The sequence below is a fragment of the Hylobates moloch genome, unplaced genomic scaffold (genome assembly GCF_009828535.3).
Source record: "Hylobates moloch isolate HMO894 unplaced genomic scaffold, HMol_V3 SCAFFOLD_12, whole genome shotgun sequence".
In the NCBI taxonomy this organism is placed as follows: domain Eukaryota; kingdom Metazoa; phylum Chordata; class Mammalia; order Primates; family Hylobatidae; genus Hylobates; species Hylobates moloch.
This window is the reverse complement of record NW_026652287.1, coordinates 53741623-53764302: the sequence shown is the minus strand read 5'-3', so window position 1 is coordinate 53764302 and position 22680 is coordinate 53741623. Positions and strand designations below refer to the sequence as shown.

Here is a 22680-nt window from a genome sequence, read left to right as displayed (position 1 = left end):
ATATTTTGAATATTAACTGTCACGTGTAATTTGGAAATATTCTTACCCATTTTCTAGGAGGCATTTGCACTGAGTTAAATGTTTTGTTTTAATGTGCAGAAATTTTGAAGTATAGTATAGTTAATTTTTTGTTGTTGTTCCTCATGCATTTAGTGTCTTATCTAAGAAAATGGTGCCAAGACCAGTATCATGTCTTCTTTCTATTTTTTTCTAAGAGACTTACTAGTTTTTTTATGTCTAAGTATTTTACTTAAAATATTTTTGTATATGGTTCAAAGAAATGATCCAACCTTATTTTATCAGTATTGATATTTAGTTTTTAACATTGTTTTTTAAAAGACTATCTTTATTGTTTGCTCTTGGCAGCTTTGTAGATCATTTGATTATATATAAAAGGTTTCATTTCTGGGCTCCGTATTCTGTTCTTTCATCTGTTTGTCTGCCTTTGTGTCAATATTGCACTGTTTTTGTTACTGTAGCTTTTAATTTATTATTATTATTATTTTTGAGATGGAGTCTGGCTGTGTCACCCAGGCTGGAGTGCAGTGGCTCGATCTCAGCTCACTGCAACCTCCTCCTCCTGGGTTTCAGCAATTCTTCTGCCTCAGTCCCCTGAGTAGCTGAGGTTACAGGCGTGCACTACCACGCCTGGCTAATTTTTGTATTTTTAGTAGAGACGGGAGTTTCACAGTGTTGACCAGGCTGGTCTCGAACTCCTGAGCTCAGGTGATCCCCCCCACCTTGGCCTCACAAAGTGCTGGCATTACAGGTGTGAGCCACTGCACGCTGCCTAATATGTTTAAAAATCAGGAAGTATAATGCCTGTTTATTCTTTTTCATGGGTGTTTGGCTATAGTTCATAATCAAATTTAAAAATTTTAAACAATATTTGTGTAATAAAACTGTGCTATTGTGATTTTTATAGAGATTATATTGAATTTGTTCACCACTGTAGGTTGTATTGACAACTTAACTAAATTAAACTTTTTGAACCTTGAGCTGAATAGTGTGTTTGATTGACTGACTGATTTGAGATGGAGTCACGCTCTGTCGTCCAGGCTGGAGTGCAATGGCATGGTCTCGGCTCACTTCAACCTCTGCCTCCCGGGTTCAAGGAATTCTCCTGCCTCAGCCTCCTGAGTAGCTGGGATTACAGGTGCCTGCCACCAGGCCTGGCTAACTTTTGTATTTTTAGTAGAGACGGGGCTTCACCATGTTGGCCAGGCTGGTCTCAAACTCCTAACCTCAAGTAATTCGCCCACATCCCGAAGTGCTGGGATTACAGGCGTGAGCCACCACGCTTGGCCTTATTTTTATTTTTTTTATTTTTATTTTTAGAGACAGGGTCTTCCTATGTTGCCCATGCTAGTTTGGAACTCCTGGGCTCAAGCAATTTTCTTGCCTTGGCCTCTCAAAGTGCTAGTATTATAGCCATGAGCCACTACACTCGGCCCATGTGTTTTGTTTTGTTTTGTTTTTTCAAATATATTATTGGATTTGCCAGTTTTACTTTTGCTTTTTTTTTTAATTTTTTTATTTTTTTATTGAGATGGAGTCTCACTCTGTTGCCCAGGCTGGGGTGCAATGGTGCGATCTTGGCTCACTGCGACCTCCGCCTCCCGGGTTCAAGCAATTCTCCCGCCTCAGCCTCCTGAGTAGCTGGGATTACAGGCACCCGCCATTATGCCTGGCTAATTTTTGTATTTTTGTAGAGACAGGGTTTCACTATGTTGGCCAGGTTGGTCTTGAACTCCTAACCCCAGGTGATCCACCCACCTTGACCTCCCAAAGTGCTGGCATTACAGATGTGAGCCACCACACCCGGCCTACTTTTGCTTTTAATTTTTAGTTTCATTCAGTTTTGGTCAGTAAACACACAGTGTATGATTTTGGTTTTCTTATATTTATTTGTTGTTGTTTTGAAACAGGATCATACTCCGTCACCCAGGCTGGAGTATAGTGGCATAATTTTGGCTCACTGCAACCTCAGTCTCCTTGACTCAAGTGATCTTTTCTTCCTCCTAAGTAGCTGAGACTACAGACATGCACTACCATGCCTCGCTAATTTTTTGATTTTTTGTAGTGACAGAGTCTCACTATATTATTCAGTCTGGTATCAAACTTCTGGTCCCAAGTGATCCTCCCAACTTCATCTTCCAAATTGTTGGGATTAGATGTATCAGCCACTACTCCCAGGTGGTATTCTTTAATAAGACTTGTTATGTGTCCTAACAGAATACATCACATCCAAATAAAAATATTGTGTATTCCCTTGCTTTTAACTGGAAAGTTTTGTACATGCTGTTAAGCCTAGTTGGTCTGTGGTACAGTTTGGATGTCCACGTTCTGCAAGGCTTATGCTGCAATGTAATACTCAATGTTGGTTGTGGAACCTCGTAGGAGGTGTTTGGGTCATGGGGACTAATTCTCATAAATGCCATGGCACCATCCTTTTAGTAATAAGAAAGTTTTCACTACATTAATTCAAATGAGAGCTGGTTCATTAAAATAACCTGTCTCCTTCACCTCACACTTGCTCTGTCTCTTACCATGTGATATGTCCAGCTACTCTGTCTTCCACTAAGATTATAAGTTTCCTGAGACCCTCACCAGAAGCAGATACTGGCACACACTTCTTATACAGTCTGCCAAATTGTAAACCAAATAAACGTTTTTACTTTATAATTTATCCACTCTCAGTTATTTGTTTATATGCAAAATAGTTAATACAGTCTATAATGTTGTCTGTTTTCTTACTGATCTTTTATTTAAATTTTCTATTTATTATGCAAATGGGATCTTGATGTCTACAATTATTATGTTGCTATATATTTCTTGTTTTACCTTTGCCAAAATATGCTTTATACATTTTGGAGTCCTGATGTTATATATAATATACATATAAACATAAATAGATAGATGTGATAGTTATAGATTCTTGACTCATTTGGCCATTATATAGTATCAGTGTTTGTCTCATGTTAGTATTTTACTTAAAGCATATTACATTCAATATAATTACTACCGCCTCATCCAATTATGGTTACTACTTGCATGGAATATAGATTCTTTTCATTCTATTACTTTCAGCCTATTTGACTCAATGCTAAAATGAGTCTGTTATAGACAGCGTATTGTATGCTTTTTTACTTAAACTACTCAGGCATCTTATTTCTTTTTCTTTTTATAAATTTATCTGTTTTTGAGATAGAGTCTCATTCCGTCAACCAAGCTGGTTTGCAGTGGCATGATTAAAGCTCACTGCAGCCTCAACCTCCCAAACTCAGATGATCTCATCTCAGCTTCCAAGTAGCTGGGCTGCAAATATGTGCCATCATGCCCAGCTCATTTTATTGTTTTTGTTTTTGTTTTTGTAGGGACAGAATTTTGCCATGTTCTCCAGTCTGGTCTCAGACTCCTGAGTTAAAGTGATCAGCCCCCCAGGGCCTCCCAAAGTCCTGGGATTACATTTTTTTATTAAGTAGTTTAATTAATTTATATTTAAAATGATTGCTTTAAGGAATAAAGTTACTATTACCAGTTTCATTGTTATTGTTTTGTTTAAATATTATTTTTTGTGTGTTCTGGGATACACGTACAGGATTTACAAGTTTGTTACATAGGTAAACATGTCCCATGGTGGTTTACTGCACCTATCAATTCATCACTTAGGTATGAAGCCCTGCATGCATTAGCTATTTATCTTGATGCTGTTTCCCTCACTCTGACAGGTTCCAGAGTGTGTTGTTCCCCTCTATGTGTCCATGTTTGTTTTTGTTTTTGTTGTTGAGACAGAGTCTCGCTCTGTCGCCAGGCTGGAGTGCTGTGGCATGATCTCAGCTCACTGCAAACTCCAACACCCTGGTTCAAGCGATTCTCCTGCCTCAGCCTCCCAAGTAGCTGGGATTACAGGCATGCACCACCATTCTCAGCTAATTTTTGTATTTTTGGTAGAGATGGGGTTTCACCATGCTGGCCAGGATGGTCTTGATCTCCTGACCTCGTGATCTGCCCACCTCAGCCTCCCAAAGTGCTGAAATTGCAGGCATGAGCCACTGTGCCCGGCCCATGTGTTCTTATTGTTCGGCTCTCACTTACGAGTGAGAACATGTGGTGTTTGGTTTTGTGTTCCTGCATTAGTCTGCTGAGGATAATGGCTTTCAGCTCTATCCATGCCTTTGCAAACTACATGCTCTTATTCTTTTTTATGGTTGCATAGTATTCCATAGTGTATATATACCACATTTTCTTTATCCAGTCTATTATCAATGGGCATGTGGGTTGATTCCATGTCTTTGCTATTGTAAATAGTGCTGCAATGAACATACACATCCACATATCTTTATAATAGAATTATTTATATTCCTTTGGGTATATACCAAGTAATGGGATTGCTGGGTCAAATGGTATTTCTGGTTCTAGGTCCTTGAGGAATTCCCATACTGTCTTCCACAATGATTGAACTAATTTACATTCCCACCGACAGTGTAAAAGTATTTCTATTTCTCCACAGCCTCACCAGCATCTGTTGTTTCTTGACTTTTTAATAATCATTATTCTTGGCCGGGCACGGTGGCTCATGCCTGTAATCCCAGCACTTTCAGAGGCCGAGGCGGGAGGATCACGAGGTCAGGAGATCGACACCATCCTGGCTAACACGGTGAAACCCCGTCCCTACTAAAAATACAAAAAATTAGCTGGGTGTGGTGGTGGACGCCTGTGGTCCCCACTATTCGGGAAGCTGAGGCAGGAGAATGGCGTGAACCTGGGAGGCAGAGCTTGCAGTGAGCCGAAATCGCGCCACTGCACTCTAGCCTGGGCGAAAGAGTGAGACTCCGTCTAAAAAAAAAAAAAAAATTTAGAAAAAAATAATCACTATTCTTACTGGCGTAAGATGGTATCTAATTCTGGTTTTGATTTGCATTTCTCTAATGATCCCTGATGTTGAGCTTTGTTTGTTTCTTGGCCACATAAATGTATTCTTTTGAGAAGTGTCCATGTTCTTTGCCCACTTTTTAATGGGGTTGTTTTATTCTTGTAAATTTGCTTAAGTTCCTTTCAGACTCTGGATATTAACGTTTGTCAGATGAATAGGTTGCAAAAATGTTCTCCAATTGTATAGGTTGTCTGTTCACTCTGATGATAGTTTTTTTGTTGTTGTGCGGAAGGTTTTTAGTTTAATTAGATTCTATTTGTCAAGTTTTGCTTTTGTTGCAGTTGCTTTTGACGTTTTCATTATGAAATCTTTGTCCATGCCTATGTCCTGAATGGTATTTCCTAGATTTTCTAATAGGGTTTTTATAGTTTTGGGTTTCATATTTAAGTCTTTAATCCATCTTGAGTTAATTTTTGTACAGGTGTAAGGAAGGGTTCCAGTTTCAGTTTTCTGCATATGGCTAGCCAATCCTCCCAGCACCATTCATTAAATAGGGAGTTTGTTCCTCATTGCTTGTTTTTGTCAGATTTTTCAAAGATCAGATGGTTGTAGATAAGCAGTCTTATTTCTGAGTTCTGCATTCTTTTTCATTGGTCTATGTGTATGTTTTTATACCAGTACCAGGCTGTTTTGGTTACTATAGCCTTGTGGTGTAGTTTGAAGTCAGATAGCATGATGCTTCCAGCTTTATTCTTTTTGCTTAGAATTGTCTTGGCTATACGGGGTCTTTTGGGTTCCATATGAATTTTAAAGTAGTTTTTTCTAATTCTGTGAAAGATGTCAGTAATAGTTTAGTGGGATAAGCATTGAATTACTTTTGGCGGTATGGCCCTTTTTACAATGTTGATTCTTTCTGTCTTTTCCATTTGTTTGTGTCCTCTCTGATTTTCTTGAGCAGTGGTTTGTATTCTCCTTAAAGAGGTCCTTCACTTCCCTTGTTAGCTGTATTCCTAGGTATTTTATTATTTTTGTAGCAATTGTGGCTGGAGATTCATTCATGATATGGCTCTCTGCTTGTTTATTGTTAATGTATTGAAATGCTTGTAATTTTTGCACATTGATTTTGTATCCTGAGACTTTGCTGAAGCTTGTTATTAGCTGAAGAAGCTTTTGGGCTGACATTGGGGCATTCTAGATATGGGATCATGTCATCTGCAAACACAGACAGTTTGACTTCCTATTTGAATACCCCTTATTTATTTTTCTTGCCTGATTTTCCTGGCCAGAACTTCCAATACTATGTTGAATAAGAGTGGTGAGAGAGGGCATTCTTGTGCCAGTTTTCAAGGGGAATGCTTCCAGCTTTTGCCCTTTCAGTATGATATTGGCTGTGGGTTCATCATAAATGACTCTTATTATTTTGAGGTATGTTCCATAAATACCTAGTTTATTGAGCATTTTTAACATTAAGGTATGTTGAATTTGATCAAAGACCTTTTCTGCATCTATTGAGATAATCATATGGATTTTGTTTTTAGTTCTGTTTATATGATGAATTGTATTTATTGATTTGTTTATGTTGAAATAGCCTTGCATCCCAGGGATGAAGCTGACTTGATCGCAGTGGATAAGCTTTTCAATGTGCTGCTGGATTTGGTTTGCCAGTATTTTATTGAGAATTTTTGCATGAATGTTTATCAGGGATGTTGGCTTGAAGTTTCTTGTTGTTGTTATATCTTTGCCAGATCTTGGTATCAGAATGATGCTGATCTTATAAAATGAGTTAGAGCGGAGTCCCTCTTTTTCTATCATTTGGAATAGTTTCAGAAGAAATGGTACCAACTCCTCTTTGTACCTCTGGTAGAATTCAGCTGTAAATCCATCTGCCCCTAGGCATTTTTAGTTTGTAGGCTATTTATTACTTCCTCAATTTCAGAACTTCTTATTGGTCTATTCAGGGATTCAAATTTTTCCTGGTTTGGTCTTGGGAGGGTGTAGGTGTCCAGTAATTTATCTATTTATTCTAGCTTTTTCAATTTATGTACATACAGGTGTTTATAGTATTTTCTGATGGTTTGTATTTCTGTGGGGTCAGGGGTGATATCCTCTTTATCATTTTGTATTGTGTCTATTTCTTGTTCTCTCTTTTGTTCTCCATTACTCTAGATAGTGTTCTATTTTATTAATGTTTTCAAAAAAAATAGCTCCTGGATTCATTGGTTTTTTGAAGGGTTTTTTGTGTCTCTATCTCTTTCAGTTTCACTCGGATTCTGGTTATTTCTTGTCTTCTGTTAGCTTTGGGGTTTGTTTGCTCTTGGTTCTCTTGTTCTTTTAATTGTAATGTTAGGGTGTCATTCTGAGATCTTTCCAGCTTTTTGCTGTGGCTATGTAGTGCGATAAATTTTCCCCTTAACACTGCTTTAGCTGCATTCTAGAGATTCTAGTACATAGTCTGTTTGTTCTCATTGATTTCAAAGAATTTCTTGGTTTCTGATTTAATTTTATTATTTACCCAGAAGTCACTCAGGAGCAGGTTGTTCAATTTCCATGTACTTGTGTGGTTTTGAGTGAGTTTCTTACTCTCGAGTTCTAATTTGATCGTACTGTGGTCTGAGAGACTGTTATGATTTCATTTCTTTTGCATTTGCTAAGGAGTGTTCCTTCCAATTATGTGATCAATTTTAAAGTAAGTGCCATGTGGCACTTAGGAGAATGTGTATTATGTTATTTTTGGCTGGAGGGTTCTGTAGATATCTATCAGGTCCATTTGACCTAAAGCTGAGTTCAAGTCCTGAATATCTTTGTTACTTTTCTGTCTCAATTGTTGGTGTAATATTGGCAGTAGGGTGTTAAAGTCTCCCACTATTATTGTGTGGGAGTTTAAGTCCCTTTGTAGGTCTCTAATAATGTGTTTTATAAATCTGGATGCCCCTTGAATTGATTCCTTTAGCGTTATGTAATGCCCTTATTTTTCTGTTTTGATCTTTGTTGGTTTAAAGTCTATTTTGTCAGAAACTACAATTGCAACCCCTCCTTTTTTCTTCTTTTATTTGCTTGGTGAATTTTCCTCCATTCCTTTATTTTAAGCATGTGTGTGTCTTTGCATGTGAGATGGGTTTCTTGAATATGGCACACCAATGGGTCTTGACTCTTTAATCAGCTTGACATTCTGTGTCTTTTAATGAGGGCATTTAGCCCATTTAAGATTAGGCCAGGCACGGCGGCTTATGCCTGTAATCCCAGCACTTTGGGAGGTTGAGGCAGGTGAATCACCTGAGGTCAGGAGTTCATGACCAGCCTGGCCAACATGGCGAAACCCCGCCTCTACTAAAAATATAAAAATTAGCCTGTCATGGTGGTATACATCTGTAATCCCAGCTGCTCAGGAAGCTGAGGCAGAATTGCTTGAACCTGGGAGGCAGATGTTGCAGTTAGCCAAGATTGTGCACTGCACTCTAGCCTGGGTGACAGAACAAGACTCCATCTCAAAAAAAAAAAAAAAAGTTTAACGTTAATATTGCTATGTGTGAATTTGATCCTGTTTTCATGGTGCTAGCTGGTTATTTTGAAGACTCTTTAATGTAGTTTTTTCATAGTGTCATTGGTCTTTGTACTTCAGTGTGTTTTTGCAGTGGCTAGTAATGTTTTTTTCTTTCCATGTTTAGTGCTTCTTTCAGGAGCTCTTGCAAGGCAGGCCTGGTGGTGATTAATTCCTTCAGCATTTACTTCTCTGAAAATGATTTTATTCCTCCTTTACTTATGAAGCTTAGTTTTCCTGGATATTCTTGGTTGGAAATTCTTTTCTTTAAGAATGTTCAGTAGTGGCCACCAATCTCTCACAGCTTGTAGGGTTTCTGCTTAAAGGTCTGTTGTTAGTCTGATGAACTTTTGTCTGTAGGTGATGTGGCCTTTCTCTCTGGCTGCCTTATCATTTATTCCTCAATTTCAATCTTGAAGAATCTGATTATTATGTGTCTTGGGGATGATCTTCTCATGGAGTATCTTACTGGGGTTTTCTGGATTTTCTGAATTTGAATGTTGGCCTTTCTTGTTAGGTTGGAAAATTTCTTCTGGATGATATCCTGAAGGATGTTTTCTAACTTGGTTCCATTCTCCCTATATATTTAAGGTACCCCAGTCAGTCATAGGTTTGGTCTTTTTACATAATCTCATAGACTTCGGAGATATATTTCATTCCCGTTTATTCTTTTTTCTTCAATCTTGTCTGCCTGTTTTATTTCAGCAAGATTGTCTTCAAGCTCTGAAGTTCTTTCCTTGGCTTGGTCTACTCGGTTATTGATACTTGTGGTTGCACTGTGAAGTTCTGATGCTGTGTTTTTCAGTTCCATCAGGTCATTTATGTTCCTCTCTAAATTGGTTGTTTTGGTTAACAGCTCCTGTAATGTTTTTCATAGTTCTTAGCTTCTTTGCATTGGGTTAGAACATACTCCATTAGCTCAGCAAAGTTCATCATTACCCACCTTCTGAAGCCTACTTTTGTCAATTTATCCACCTCAGCCGCCGCCCAGTTCTGTGCCCTTGCTGGAGATATGCTGGGATCATTTGGAGGAAAGGAGGCACTCTGGCTTTTTAAGTTTTCATCATTTTTTGGTTTATTCTTTTCCTCTTTGTGAGTTTTTCTAGCTTCGATCTTTGAGGCTGCTGACCTTCGGATGGGATTCTTGTGAGGACTTTTTTGTTCATGCTGTTTTTGTTGTTGCTTTCTGTTTGTTTTTCTAACCATCAGGCCACTTTTTTGTAGCACTGCTGTGATTTGCTTGGGATTTACTTCAGACCCTATTTGCCTGGGTTTCTCCCACACCTGGAGGTGTCAACCAGTGGAGCCTGCAGAATAGCAGACATGACTGCCTGCTCCTTCCTCTGGGGTCTTTGTCCCAGAAGTGGAATGACCTGATGACAGTGGGAACACTCCTTTATAAGTTGTCTGATGATGTCTGTTGTGGGGGTCTCACCCAATCAGGATGCATGAGATCTGGGAAACACTTAAGAAAGCACTCTGGCTGCCCCTTGGTGGGGTGGCTGTGCTGCACTGCAGGAAATTCCATACATCTGTACTGCCTGGATTTCTCAGAGCCAGCAGGGGGAAAGACTAAGTCTGCTGATCCGCAGAAACCACCTCGTTGTTCCTGTTTTATGTGTTTCTTGTAGATAAGTTTTTTCTCATTTCCTGTTTAACTACCTTTATTTTTGTTAACTTTATCATTACACCTTCGATTATTTTTTCTTTTTTGCATAATTTTTATAAATATTATGTAATCATCTTGAAGTATAATGTAATCATCTTAAAATGGAGATTACATAAAACATCTTAAAGTTAAAAAAATAAGGCCAGGCATGGTGGCTCACACCTGTAATCCCAACAGTTTGGGAGGCTGAGGTGGATAGATCACCTGAGGTCAGGAGTTTGAGACCAGCCTGGCCAACATGGTGAAACTCCGTCTCTACTAAAAATACAAAAATTAGCTGGGTGTGGTGGTGGACACCTGAGACTGAGGCAGGATAATTACTTGAACCCAGATGGCAGAGGTTGCAGTGAGCCGAGATTGCACCACTGCACTCCAGCCTGGGTGACAGAGCGAGACTCCATCTGGAAAAAAAAAAAAAAACAAAGAGTAAAAAAGATATATTTTAACTTCTTAAAAACTTTAATTAAATACAAAACCTTTACTGCTATGTTTTCCAGTTTGTTATTGATACTACAAATTATATTATGTATCTATTAACAGATTTATATCTTGTATTTTTATATCTACAGAACTTTAATGGTTTTATGTACCATTATTATGATAGTAAAAAATTCTATGTGTCTGTATATTTATATTTAATAGGGAGCTTTATATTTATATATGGTTTTATGATGCGTCTAGCATCATTTTATTTTTCAACAAAACGGATTCATTTTAGCATTTCTATTTGTTTATGTGCAGAGTCTGTTTCTCAGACTGGATCTTGGACTCCTGGTCTCAAGAGATCTGACTGCCTTGGCTTCCTAAAGCTGTAGAATTACAGGCATGAGCCACTATGTCTGGCCACCATGTAACATTTCTTGTAGGAATGTGCTAGTTGTAATGAACACCCTGAAATTTAATTTAGGAAAGTCTGTATTTTTATTTTGTTTTTCAAGTAAAATAACTTTGAATTAAATATTATTGGTTAGAATTTTTTATTACATCAAAATTTGGGAACTTCTCAGCTTTCTTTTTCTTTAATTTACCTCTGTATTACTTTTTCCCTATATTATTCTTCTCTTTTTTTTTGAGACAGAGTCTCTCTCTGTCGCCCAGGCTGGAATGCAGTGGCTCGATCTCAGCTCACTGCAAGCTCCGCCTCCCAGGTTCACGCCATTCTTCTACCTTAGCCTCCCGAGTGGCTGGGACCACAGGCGCCCACCACCACGCCCGGCTAATTTTTTGTATTTTTTTTATTAGAGGTGGGGTTTCACTGTCTTAGCCAGGATGGTCTCGATCTCCTGACTGCGTGATCCGCCCACCTCGGCCTCCCAAAGTGCTGGGATTACAGTCGTGAGCCACTGTGCCCGGCCCCCCTATATTCTTCTTCTAAGATTTATTTCATGAATATATTGATGGACTTGATGGTGTCCAATAAGTTTTACATTCCATATTTTTCTTTTGTTTTACAATTTTATATTTTTATGTTATATATTTTAGGGTATGCCACCTGATACCCGTTAACTGTGTTTTGATGTTTTCGTTTATATTGTAATTGTGTATGACAATGTTTAACTCTGTACAATTTAAGGCAGTTTGGAGCAAAATCAAATATAAATCAGCCATATGTCTATTGCCAATATAATTATCTCTTTTTCCCTGTATAAATATTATCTCTGTATTTTTTATGACTTGTATATTTGTTATGTAGGTTTGTTGTGAATGGTTGTTAAGTCTTGTCTAGGTGAGCAGTCATCTCCTAATTTCAATATCTATTGTGAACCTATATTATTTTTGTGTGGAAGAAACACCCTTGGATTTGAAGATTATATAAAAACTATCATAACTTTGTACCTTTTTAAGGTATTATTGTTTATTTTTACTTGTCAGAACCACGTAACAAAATTTATTATCAAACATTTTAAAATATGCTGTTTAGGCCAGGCGCAGTGGCTCACGCCTGTAATTCTAGCTCTTTGGCCGGACAAGGTGGGAGGATTGCCCGAGGTCAGGAGTTCGAGACTAGCCTGGCTAACTTGGTGAAACCCTGTCTCTACTAAAAATACAAAAATTACCCAGGTGTGGTGGCGAGTGCCTGTAGTCCCAGCTACTCAGGAGGCTGAGGCAGGAGAATCACTTGAACCCGGGAGGTAGAGGTTGCAGTGAGCTGAGATCATGCCACCGCACTCCAGCCTGGGCAACAGAGCAAGATTCCATCCTTGAAAAAAATAAAATATGCTGTTTAGTCATATTAATTATATGACAATGTTATGCAACATATCCCTATAATATTTATATGTTGCAAAGCTAAATCTCAATACACATTAAACAAGAACCAATTTTTCTGACTTTCTGGCACTTTGCAAACACCACTCTGTTTTCTTTTTCTAAGAGTGTAACTGCTTCATGTAGCTCCTACAGTCTCTTTTTGTGGCTGGCTCATTTCATTTTGCATAGTGTCATCAAGCTTTATCTTTATAATTGTTAGAATATTTTTGGCTTTTTAAGTCCTAGGTGATATTCCAGTATTTTTATATTTTGAATTATATCTACTGAATACTTTGGTGACAGAAATTTGCATTCCTTTTACCTACTGGCTTTCAGTAGCAATGCTGCAATAATTATGGATATGCAAATAACTTCATATGGCCATATATGTGAACATTTATATATGTGCTAACTTCTATTTTATTAGTTCACTTTGTTTTGAGACAGAGTCTCACTTTGTCACCCGGGCTGGAGTGCAGTGGCGTGATCTCGGCACACTGCAACCTCCACCTCCCGGGTTCAAGCGATTCTCCTGCATCAGCCTCTTGAGTAGCTGGGACTACAGGCTCGTGCCACCAAGCCCAGCTAATTTTTTTACTTTTAGTAGAGATGGGGTTCCACCATGTTGGCCTGGATGGTCTCGATCTCTTGACCTCATGATCTGCCCACCTTGGCCCCCCAAAGTGCTGGAATTGGCGTGAGCCTCTGCACCCAGCCTGTTAGTCCACTTTTTAGCCATTATACTCATACCAAATTGTTTTTATTCTGTAACTTTGTAATGTATTTTGAAATCAGGAACTATAATGACTTCAACATTGTTCCTTTTTTTGAATGCTTTGGGTACTTTATTGTCTTTTGAGAGTCCATATACTACTTTTGGAGTTGCTGTTTTCTGTTTCCTCAAAAATGCAATGAGAAATTAAAAAAAAAAAAAACATTGTATTAAATCTCTATATTACATTGAGCAGTATGGACATCTTCAAAATATTGATTATTTCAGCCTTTGAACAGGAGCATGCTGGCGAGTGTGTTTAATATCTATATAGTTACAAATTTTTCAGTTTTTGTCTGTTGTTTTATACTCATTTCATTTTGGTCATAGAATATAATTCATAAATTTGTTTTTAAAAACTTAAAAATTAAGGCCGGGCGTGGTGGCTCACACTTGTAATCCCAGCACTTTGGGAGGCCGAGGCGGGAGGATCACGAGGTCAGGAGATCAAGACCACAGTGAAACCCCGTCTCTACTAAAAATACAAAAAAATCAGCCGGGCGTGGTCGTGGGCGCCTGTGGTCCCAGCTACTGGGAGAGGCTGAGGCAGGAGAATGGCGTGAACCCGGGAGGCAGAGCTTGCAGTGAGCCGAGATTGCACCACTGCACTCCTGCCTGGGCGACAGAGCAAGACTCCGTCTCAAAAAAAAAAAAAAAAAAACTTAAAAATTAAAAAAAATTTGTTAAGACTTCTTTTTTTGCCTACCAGGTGGTCTATCAAGGAGAATGTTGTATGAGCTATTGAGAAGGGCGTGCATCCTGATATTGTTGAGGTGTCTTCTCCATACCTCTGTTAGAAATAATTGTTTTATACTGCCTTCAAGTCCTCTCTTTACTTACTAATATTCTGTCTTGTGTTATTTTTATTACAGAAAGTTGGGTATTGAAATGTCCTACTATAATTATATTACTGTCTAGGTGTTTTTTCCATTCTGTCAATATTTGCTTTATATATTTGGAGACTTAATGTGAGATACAAACACACACACACACACACACACACACACACACATATATATATACATAGGTTCCCAGTAAATGAATGTATTATTGTTTAATGTCCTTCTTTGTCTCTTTGCAGTTTTGACTTAAAGTACACTTTATAAACTATGACAGTTTTTGACTTAAGATGTAGCTTGTGTAATATTTGGCCTCTTCTGCTCTCATTTGGTTAATATTTGCATGGAATGTCTAAATCTATCTTGCCACTTTCAATCCTTTTTTATCATTAGATTTTAGCTGACTCTTGTAGAAAGGCAAGTTACATCTTGGTGTGAGAAACAAACTCACCTATCCAAACCCAAAGAATGGACTCAGAGACCTGGAGAACAGCGAAAGTGAGGCTTTTAATGACGGTCTTGCAAGATTGAGTGTCTGGCATGCAGGCACACGCAGCACAGTTTCAACAAACAATTTATCTCTTAGTGCACAAGTCCCTCCCCCAGTTCCTCATAGGCTGACTACTATTGGGTCACAATCTTCCCAGATGTCACCTATTGGCAAGGGCTTTAGGTGTTTCTTTTATGAGTTGTCTTGTTGCATTTTGTTGCAGCCCAGAATGCATCGCGACTGTTCAGGACTCTTCAGACATTTGATTTGTGGCCCTAGTGGCTGCACTTAGCTGATAAGAAAGGGTACAATTATCTATGTTGCAAACCTAAATTTTTGGTGGGGTGGAGGGGAGGGTAGTTGCGCGGACCCTGACCTATAGGTGCCTGGCTGTTGGGTAAAAGAGAAGGCAGGAAGGAGGGGGGTGGTGACTTAGTACACTCTGCTTCTTTATGTTTTTATTTCCGTGTAACCTGTTTAAAACTAATGCACTTAGAATTGAGAATGGACCATCACATATAGATTATTTTCTACATTGGTTTTTTTATTTTTATTTATTTATTTATTTTGATACAAAGTCTCACTATGTCGCCCAGGCTGGAGTGCAATGGCATGATCTTGGCTCACTGCAACTTCCGCCTTCCAGGTTCAAGTGATTCTCCTGCCTCAGCCTCCCGAGTAGCTGGGATTACAGGCAGGTACCACCACACTGAGCTAATTTTTGTATTTTTGCTAGAGGTGGGGTTTCACCATGTTGGCCAGGCTGGTCTCAAACTCCTGACCTCAGGTGATCCGCCCATCTTGGCGTCTGAAAGTGTTGGGATTCCAGGCGTGAGGCACTGTGCCCAGCCAAAAATTTTTTTAATAAATCACTTTATTGAATGTATGTCTCTTGAGTGGGAAGTTAGTTATATATATGTATGTGTATAGATATAAACTCTGAAACAAAAAGACTTATTAATGTTATTTTATTGTTTTATTTGATTCTTGTATCTTTGTCTCTCATTTTCTCTCTTAATTTGTGTCTTTTTAATTTTTATGTTGATATGCTTTTACTTCTTTCTTATTTTGTTTATCTATACAAATATATTATTTGTGCTATCTTGGGGATTACATAAAACCTCTAAAAGATACAACAATGTATTTCAGTCTGGTAAAAAGAAAAAAACTTCAGTTACATGCAAATATTTTTTCTCATTACATCTGCCCTCAAATTTTTCATTGATGTTTGAATTATATTTTTTATGTTATATATTCACTAACAGATGTTTATAATCATTTCTATGCTTTTAACTTTCAAATTTTAGAAAATAATTAAAAATGTTTTATGCACCATTATAATAATGCTTAAAAATTCAATTTTTGTGTTTGTGCATATCTTTTCCAGAAAATAATGTATTTTTCTATGATTATGTGTTGTTTCATTGAATAATGTTATTTTCAGTAGAAACAACTGCTTTTAGCATCTTTTATATGTAGAGCATACAGAGTACCAATGCACTTTTTCAGAATTTGATTATTTTTGTAGATTTTTTTTTTTTAATTTAGCAGGACATATTTGCTGATGGTATTATACTCACTTGATAGCTATTTTTTTCAGGACTTTGACTATATCAGACAGTACCCTTCTGGCCTGCAAAATTTTTGTTGACAATTTACTGGCTGTCTCATAAGACTATGCTTGCAAATGACGTCACTTTTATCTTGCAGTTTCCAAGAGGCTGTTTTTGTCTGTAACTTTTGAAATTGTGCTTATGTATGTGTTTGTTATAAATATTTTTGTGTGTATCCTAGTTTGTTTTTTGAGCTTCTTCATTTTTATGGTTTTTTTTTTTTTTTTTTTTTTTTTTTTTTGTGAGACAGAGTCTGGCTCTGTGGCCCAGGCTGGAGTGCAGTGGCGCAATCTCGGCTCACTGCACCCTCCTCCTCCTGGGTTCACGCCATTCTCCTGCCTCAGCCTCCCGAGTAGCTGGGACTACAGGTGCCCGCCACCACGCCTGGCTAATTTTTTGTATTTTTTTTAGTAGGGACAGGGTTTCACCGTATTAGCCAGGATGGTCTTGATCTCCTGACCTCGTGATGCGCCCGTCTCAGCCTCCTGAAGTGCTGGTATTACAGGCGTGAGCCACCCCACCCAGCCATCATTTTTTCTTTCAGAATTTTTCAGTTAGTCTTTTTGATATTTTTTGCCTTCATAATTTCTGTTTTTCTGGTATTTTACATATTTTTGTTCTTACCCTCATTTTTCTGATTTTCTGTAGTTCTCTATATTTCTATGTCACTCACTGAGTATTATTCAATTTGTTTTCAATTTTTAAAATTAATATATACATTTTTATGGTTTCTCTCTGAAACTTTTATATTTTTGATAAAACCATATTGCCTTATTTTGTATACATTGTAATCTTTGATTGAAATTTGTACATTTAAAAAAGCTACCTGTCACAATCTTTATAATGTAGGTTTGTCCTGGCATAGTCTGAACAATTGTCTTGATCAGAGATCCTGGGAGTCTCTCAAACATGTTGCTAGAATGTGTCTTGTCGACAATTTTGTGTTTATTTTTTAATTAAAGGAGTTTTTCTTCTTTTTTTAGTTTTTTTTTTGTCAGACGGAGTCTTGCTCTGTTGCCCAGACTGGAGTGCAGTGGCGCAATCTCGGCTCACTGCACCCTCCGCCTCCTGGGTTCAAGTGATTCTCCTGAGCCTCCCAAGTGGCTGGGAATACAGGTGCACGCTATCACACCTGGCTAATTTTTGGTTTTTTTTTTTTAGTAGAGATGGAGTTTCACCATGTTGGCCAGGCTGGTCTCAAACTTGTGACCTCAAGTGATCCACCAGCCTTGGCCTCCCAAAGTACTGGAATTACAGGTATGAACCACCACACCTGGCCTTTTTTTTTGGTTTCTTCTTAATAGTAATAACTTGCTACACCTGTTTTCTGTGTGGTACTGTAGTCTCTCTGCTGCTGTAACATTTAGCTTTGGTCTCAGCAGACTTAAACTGTCATTCCAAAGTATACCACCATTTCTTTCAGCACTATATGTCATAGGAGACAGAAACCAGTGTCTAGATAAGGCCCCTAGAAGCAAGTAATAAAGATATATGTGCCAGTATTTTAACTGTCTTTTAAAAAAGAAACCAAAAGTTGGCAGTTTACTTCAAAAGGCACTATATTATATTGGGGAGCAGGAAGAGCTGTGTTGGGTAAATTTAACAGACTTTTCTTTTTCTTCTGTGTCACTCTCTATGTTGTGCTCAGCTGGGGCACTTCACACACTTAACTTATTTATAAATTTTCCTCAGATGTATTTTTGTTGGATGTTTTTGTTACATTTACATGTCCATAAAAAATCAGGGCCTTTGGGCCAGGCACGGTGGCCGGTGTGCCAAAGTGTGGTAATCCCAGCACTTTGGGAGGCTGAAGCGGACGCATCATCTGAGGTCAGGAGTTCAAGACCAGACTGGCCAACATGGCGAAACCCCATCTCTACTAAAAATACAAAAATTAGCTGTGCGTGGTGGTGCATGCCTGTAATCCCAGCTACTTTGGAGGCTGGGGCAGGAGAATAGCTTGAGCCTGGGTGGCAGAGGTTGCAGTAAGCAGAGATCACGCCATTGCACTCCATCTTGGGCTACAGAATGAGACTCCGTCTAAAAAAAAAAAAAAAATTAGGGCCGTTATTATTTTACTATGCCACCTTGTTTATGTAGTTTGTATAATTTTATGGGTTAGATTTGTAATGCATATTCATCTGAGTCTAGTAAATGGAGTAATTTGTTATTTTTATTTCTTTCAGTTATATATTCTCATTTCGCCCAAGACTTTTGGCCAGAGCAGGGCATAAAAGATTCTTTCCAAGAAGTCATATTGAGAAGATATGGAAAATGTGGACATGAAGATTTACAGTTAAGAACAGGCTGTAAAAGTGTGGATGAGTGTAATCTGTACAAAGAATGTTATGATGAACTAAACCAGTGTTTGACAACTACCCAGAGTGAAATATTTCAATGTGATAAATATGTGAATGTCTTTTATAAATTTTCAAATCCAAATATACATAAGATAAGACATACTGGAAAGAAGCCTTTCAAATGTAAAAAATGTGACAAATCGTTTTGCATGCTTTTACACCTAACTCAACATAAAAGAATTCATATTAGGGAAAATTCTTACCAATGTGAAGAATGTGGTAAAGTCTTTAACTGGTTCTCAACCCTTACTAGACACAGAAGAATTCATACTGGAGAGAAACCCTACAAATGTGAAGAATGTGGCAAAGCTTTTAAGCAGTCCTCAACCCTTACTACACATAAGATAATTCATACTGGAGAGAAACCATACAGATGTGACGAATGTGGCAAAACCTTTAACCGGTCCTCACACCTTACTACACATAAAAGAATTCATACTGGAGAGAAACCCTACAGATGTGAAGAATGTGGCAGAGCTTTTAACCGGTCCTCACACCTTACTACACATAAGATTATTCATACTGGAGAGAAACCCTACAAATGTGAAGAATGTGGCAAAGCTTTTAACCAATCCTCAACCCTTACTACACATAAGATAATTCATGCTGGAGAGAAACCCTACAAATGTGAAGAATGTGGCAAAGCTTTTTACCGATTCTCATACCTTACTAAACATAAGATAATTCATACTGGAGAGAAATTCTACAAATGTGAAGAATGTGGCAAAGGCTTTAATTGGTCCTCGACTCTTACCAAACATAAAAGAATTCATACTGGAGAGAAACCCTACAAATGTGAACAATGTGGCAAAGCTTTTAATGAGTCCTCAAACCTTACTGCACATAAGATAATTCATACTGGAGAGAAACCCTACAAATGTGAAGAATGTGGCAAAGCCTTTAACCGGTCCCCAAAACTTACTGCACATAAGGTAATTCATTCTGGAGAGAAACCTTACAAATGTGAAGAATGTGGCAAAGCTTTTAACCAATTCTCAAACCTTACTAAACATAAGATAACTCATATTGGAGATACATCTTACAAATATCTAGAATGTGATAAAACCTTTAGCCAGTCTTCAACTCTTACTAAACATAAGGTAATTCATACTGGAGAGAAACCCTACAACTGTGAAGAATACGGCAAAGCTTTCAACCAGTCTTCAAACCTTATTGAACAAAGTAATTCATACTGGAGAGAAACCCTACAAATGTGAAGATTGTAGCAAAGCCTCTAACCAGTCCTGAATTCTTACTAAACATAAGAACATTCATACTGAAGAGGAACCCTATGAGTGTGAAGAATATGGCAAAGCCTTCAACAAGTCCTCAATTCTTACTACACATAAGATAATTCATGGGCTAGGTGCGGTGGCTCACGCCTGTAATCCCAGCACTTTGGGAGGCTGAGACAGGTGAATCACATGAGATCGAGAGTTCGAGACCAGCCTGACCAACGTGGTGAAATCCTGTCTGTACTAAAAATACAAAATTAGCCATGCGCAGTGGTGCATGCCTGTAATCCCAGCTACTCGGGAGGCTGAGGCAGGAGAATTGCTTGAACCCCAGAGGCAGACGTTGCGGTGAGCCGAGATCGCGCCGTTGCACTCCAGCCTGGGCAACAAGAGTGACACTCCGTCTCAGAAAAAAAAAAAAGATAATTCGTACTGAAAAGAAACTCTACAAACTTGAAAGATGTAATAATGCTTTTGACAACACCTAAAACTTTTTTAAACATAAAAAATCATACTGGTGAGAAATCCTAGAAATGTAAAGAATGTGACAAAGCCTTTAAATGGTTGTCACACTTGATTATAGGTAAGATAGTTCATACTGAAGAAAACTTCTACAAGTGTGAACAGTGTGGCAAAACTTTTAGCTAATGCTCACACCTTATTGCACAGGAGAACATTTATACTTGAGAAAAATTGTACAAATATAAAGACCATGAAAAAGCCATTAATATCCACATCTTACCACTGGAGAGTTCATACTTAATAAAAGGAATATAAGTGCAATTACTGTCAAAAGATCTTTCAGAAAATATAAACCTTTAAAGTGAAGAAGGTATTTATTTTGAAGATGAACATTACAAATGTGAAGAGGGTTGGTTGTAGTACCTTTATTTGTATCACAGATTTTATTGTACACATTTTGTACTAAAAGAAAACTCTGAAGTAGTTGCTCAAACTTTGTTCAACATCAGGGAATTTATATTGAAGAAAAACCTTGCAAATTTAATAAATTTTAAAAAACACTTTTTCAAAAAGTACAGCTTAGAAGACACCAGAGTTCATACTGAAATATATTTTTGCAGATGCAGTAAAAATGAAAATATTTAATCCAAAATTAAGTCTATGTAAATATCAGAGAATTTACTGTAGAAATATATAAGGCACTGAGACTTCAGGTATTATACTAAATCAGAGTGCTGAGTATAGAAAATAAAACTGAAGTTGGGGCCAGGTGCAGTGGCTCACACCTGTAATCCAGCACTTTGGGAGGCTGAGGAGGGCGGATCACCTGAAGTCAGGAGTTTGAGACCAGCCTGACCAACATGGAGAAAACGCGGCTCTACTAAAAATACAAAATTAGCCAGGTGTGGTGGTGTATGTGTGTAATTGCAGCTACTCGAGAGGCTGAGGCAGGAGAATTGCTTGAACCCTGGAGGCAGAGGTTGCAGTGAGCTGAGATTGCGCCATTGCACTCCAGCCTGGGCAACGAGTGAAACTCTGTCTCAAAAAAAAAAAACAAAAAAACAACTACAGTTGGTAGAAAAATTATTTGTATATAACTTTAAAAGGAGTAGAAGGGTTTTTTGCAGAGTTATTACATTTGAAGTATACTTTATTTCTTGAAAAAATTACAGATTTTTTGTAAATAATGATGTAATTCAACTCTCAAAATATTTCCTACTGTTTCTTTATTCCGGTTGTATTCACGTGTGAAAGCATGTGATCAGTTATTGCTGCATTAAAAACCTGAGAGTCGGGGCCGGGCGCGGTGGCTCACGCTTGTAATCCCAGCACTTTGGGAGGCTGAGGCGGGCGGATCACGAGGTCAGGAGATCGAGACCACGGTGAAACCCCGTCTCTACTAAAAAAAAAAAATACAAAAAAAAAAAAAAAAAATTAGCCGGGCGTGGTGGCGGGCGCCTGTAGTCCCAGCTACTCGGAGAGGCTGAGGCAGGAGAATGGCGTGAACCCTGGAGGCGGAGCTTGCAGTGAGCCAAGATTGTGCTACTGCACTCTAGCCTGGGCGACAGAGTGAGACTCCGTCTCAAAAAACAAAAAAAAACCCTGAGAGTCTTTTTTATTAGGTGGCCATTATTTATGATCTTTTCTATGACAGAGTAAGGACATTAAAATGTAAGATGCATGATGAAAAATTAAGTGAAGAGGCTCTTTGTGGTTAACTTACATTGAATAATGAATTAGGTAGGTGTTCAGAGTAATATTATTTTGTGTTATGAGAAGAAAACATTTTTAATTTTATTTAAAATTAAATGAAAATAAATTAGTATATTATTGTACTAATTGTACTTTTGTATAATAAAATCCAGTATATTTAAAAAATGTTAGATTATGTGTGAAGTTAATATTTTAATCCAATATTTTTAACATGTTACATACTATTGTGCATTCAATGAAGTGTTACTATGCCATGAACTTTAACCTGTTCCACTTTACTTAAGGGTATAGATGAAAGATCATAACAATAAGGGGCCAGGCACAGTGGTTCACGCCTGTAATCCCAGCACTTTGGGAGGCTGAGGCAGATGAATCATGAGGTCAGGAGTTCGAGACCAGCCTGGCCAACATGGTGAAACCCCGTCTCTACTAAAAATACAAAAAAATTAGCCAGTTGTGGTGGCTGGCGCCTGTAATCCCAGCTACTTGGGAGGCTGAGGCAGAAGAATCTCTTAAAACCAGAAGGTGGAAGTTGCAGTGAGCCGAGATCGCGCCACTGCGCCTGGGTGAAAGAGTGAAACTCTGTCTCAAAAAAAAAAAAAAAAAGATGGTAACAATATACTATTTGGCAACATAGTGGATTAACATCTCAAGTAATCTCTTTTGTCAGTGGGTTTAAACTGCAAATTAGTTAAAGAATATTGTTTCTGTAGGTTAAATTTTTCTTTTTCAATTATTTAAATTTATTTTTAATATTTTTGTGGGTACATAATATGAGTATATATGCCATATATGGCATATTTTGATACAGGAGTACAATATATAATAATCACATCAGGGCAAATGGGGTATCCATCACCTCT

At 38.0% G+C, this 22680-nt stretch overlaps 1 protein-coding gene across 3 annotated transcripts in view; it reads left to right on the top strand.

Annotated features, from left to right (window-relative positions):
• ZNF430 (zinc finger protein 430) overlaps nucleotides 1-21169 on the top strand; it is a 39060-nt gene extending 17891 nt beyond the window's left edge. For 2 of the 3 annotated variants that reach the window (XM_032170277.2, XM_032170276.2), the window contains exon 5: nucleotides 18234-21169. In XM_032170277.2, coding sequence (XP_032026168.1) covers nucleotides 18234-19624 — 1391 coding nt within the window. In that variant the 3' untranslated portion in view covers nucleotides 19625-21169. Of the gene's footprint in view, nucleotides 1-17208; nucleotides 17305-18233 lie in introns of all 3 variants that reach the window. The other variant, XM_058424608.1, reaches the window with a different exon arrangement.
• Nucleotides 21170-22680: the final 1511 nt, after the last annotated feature.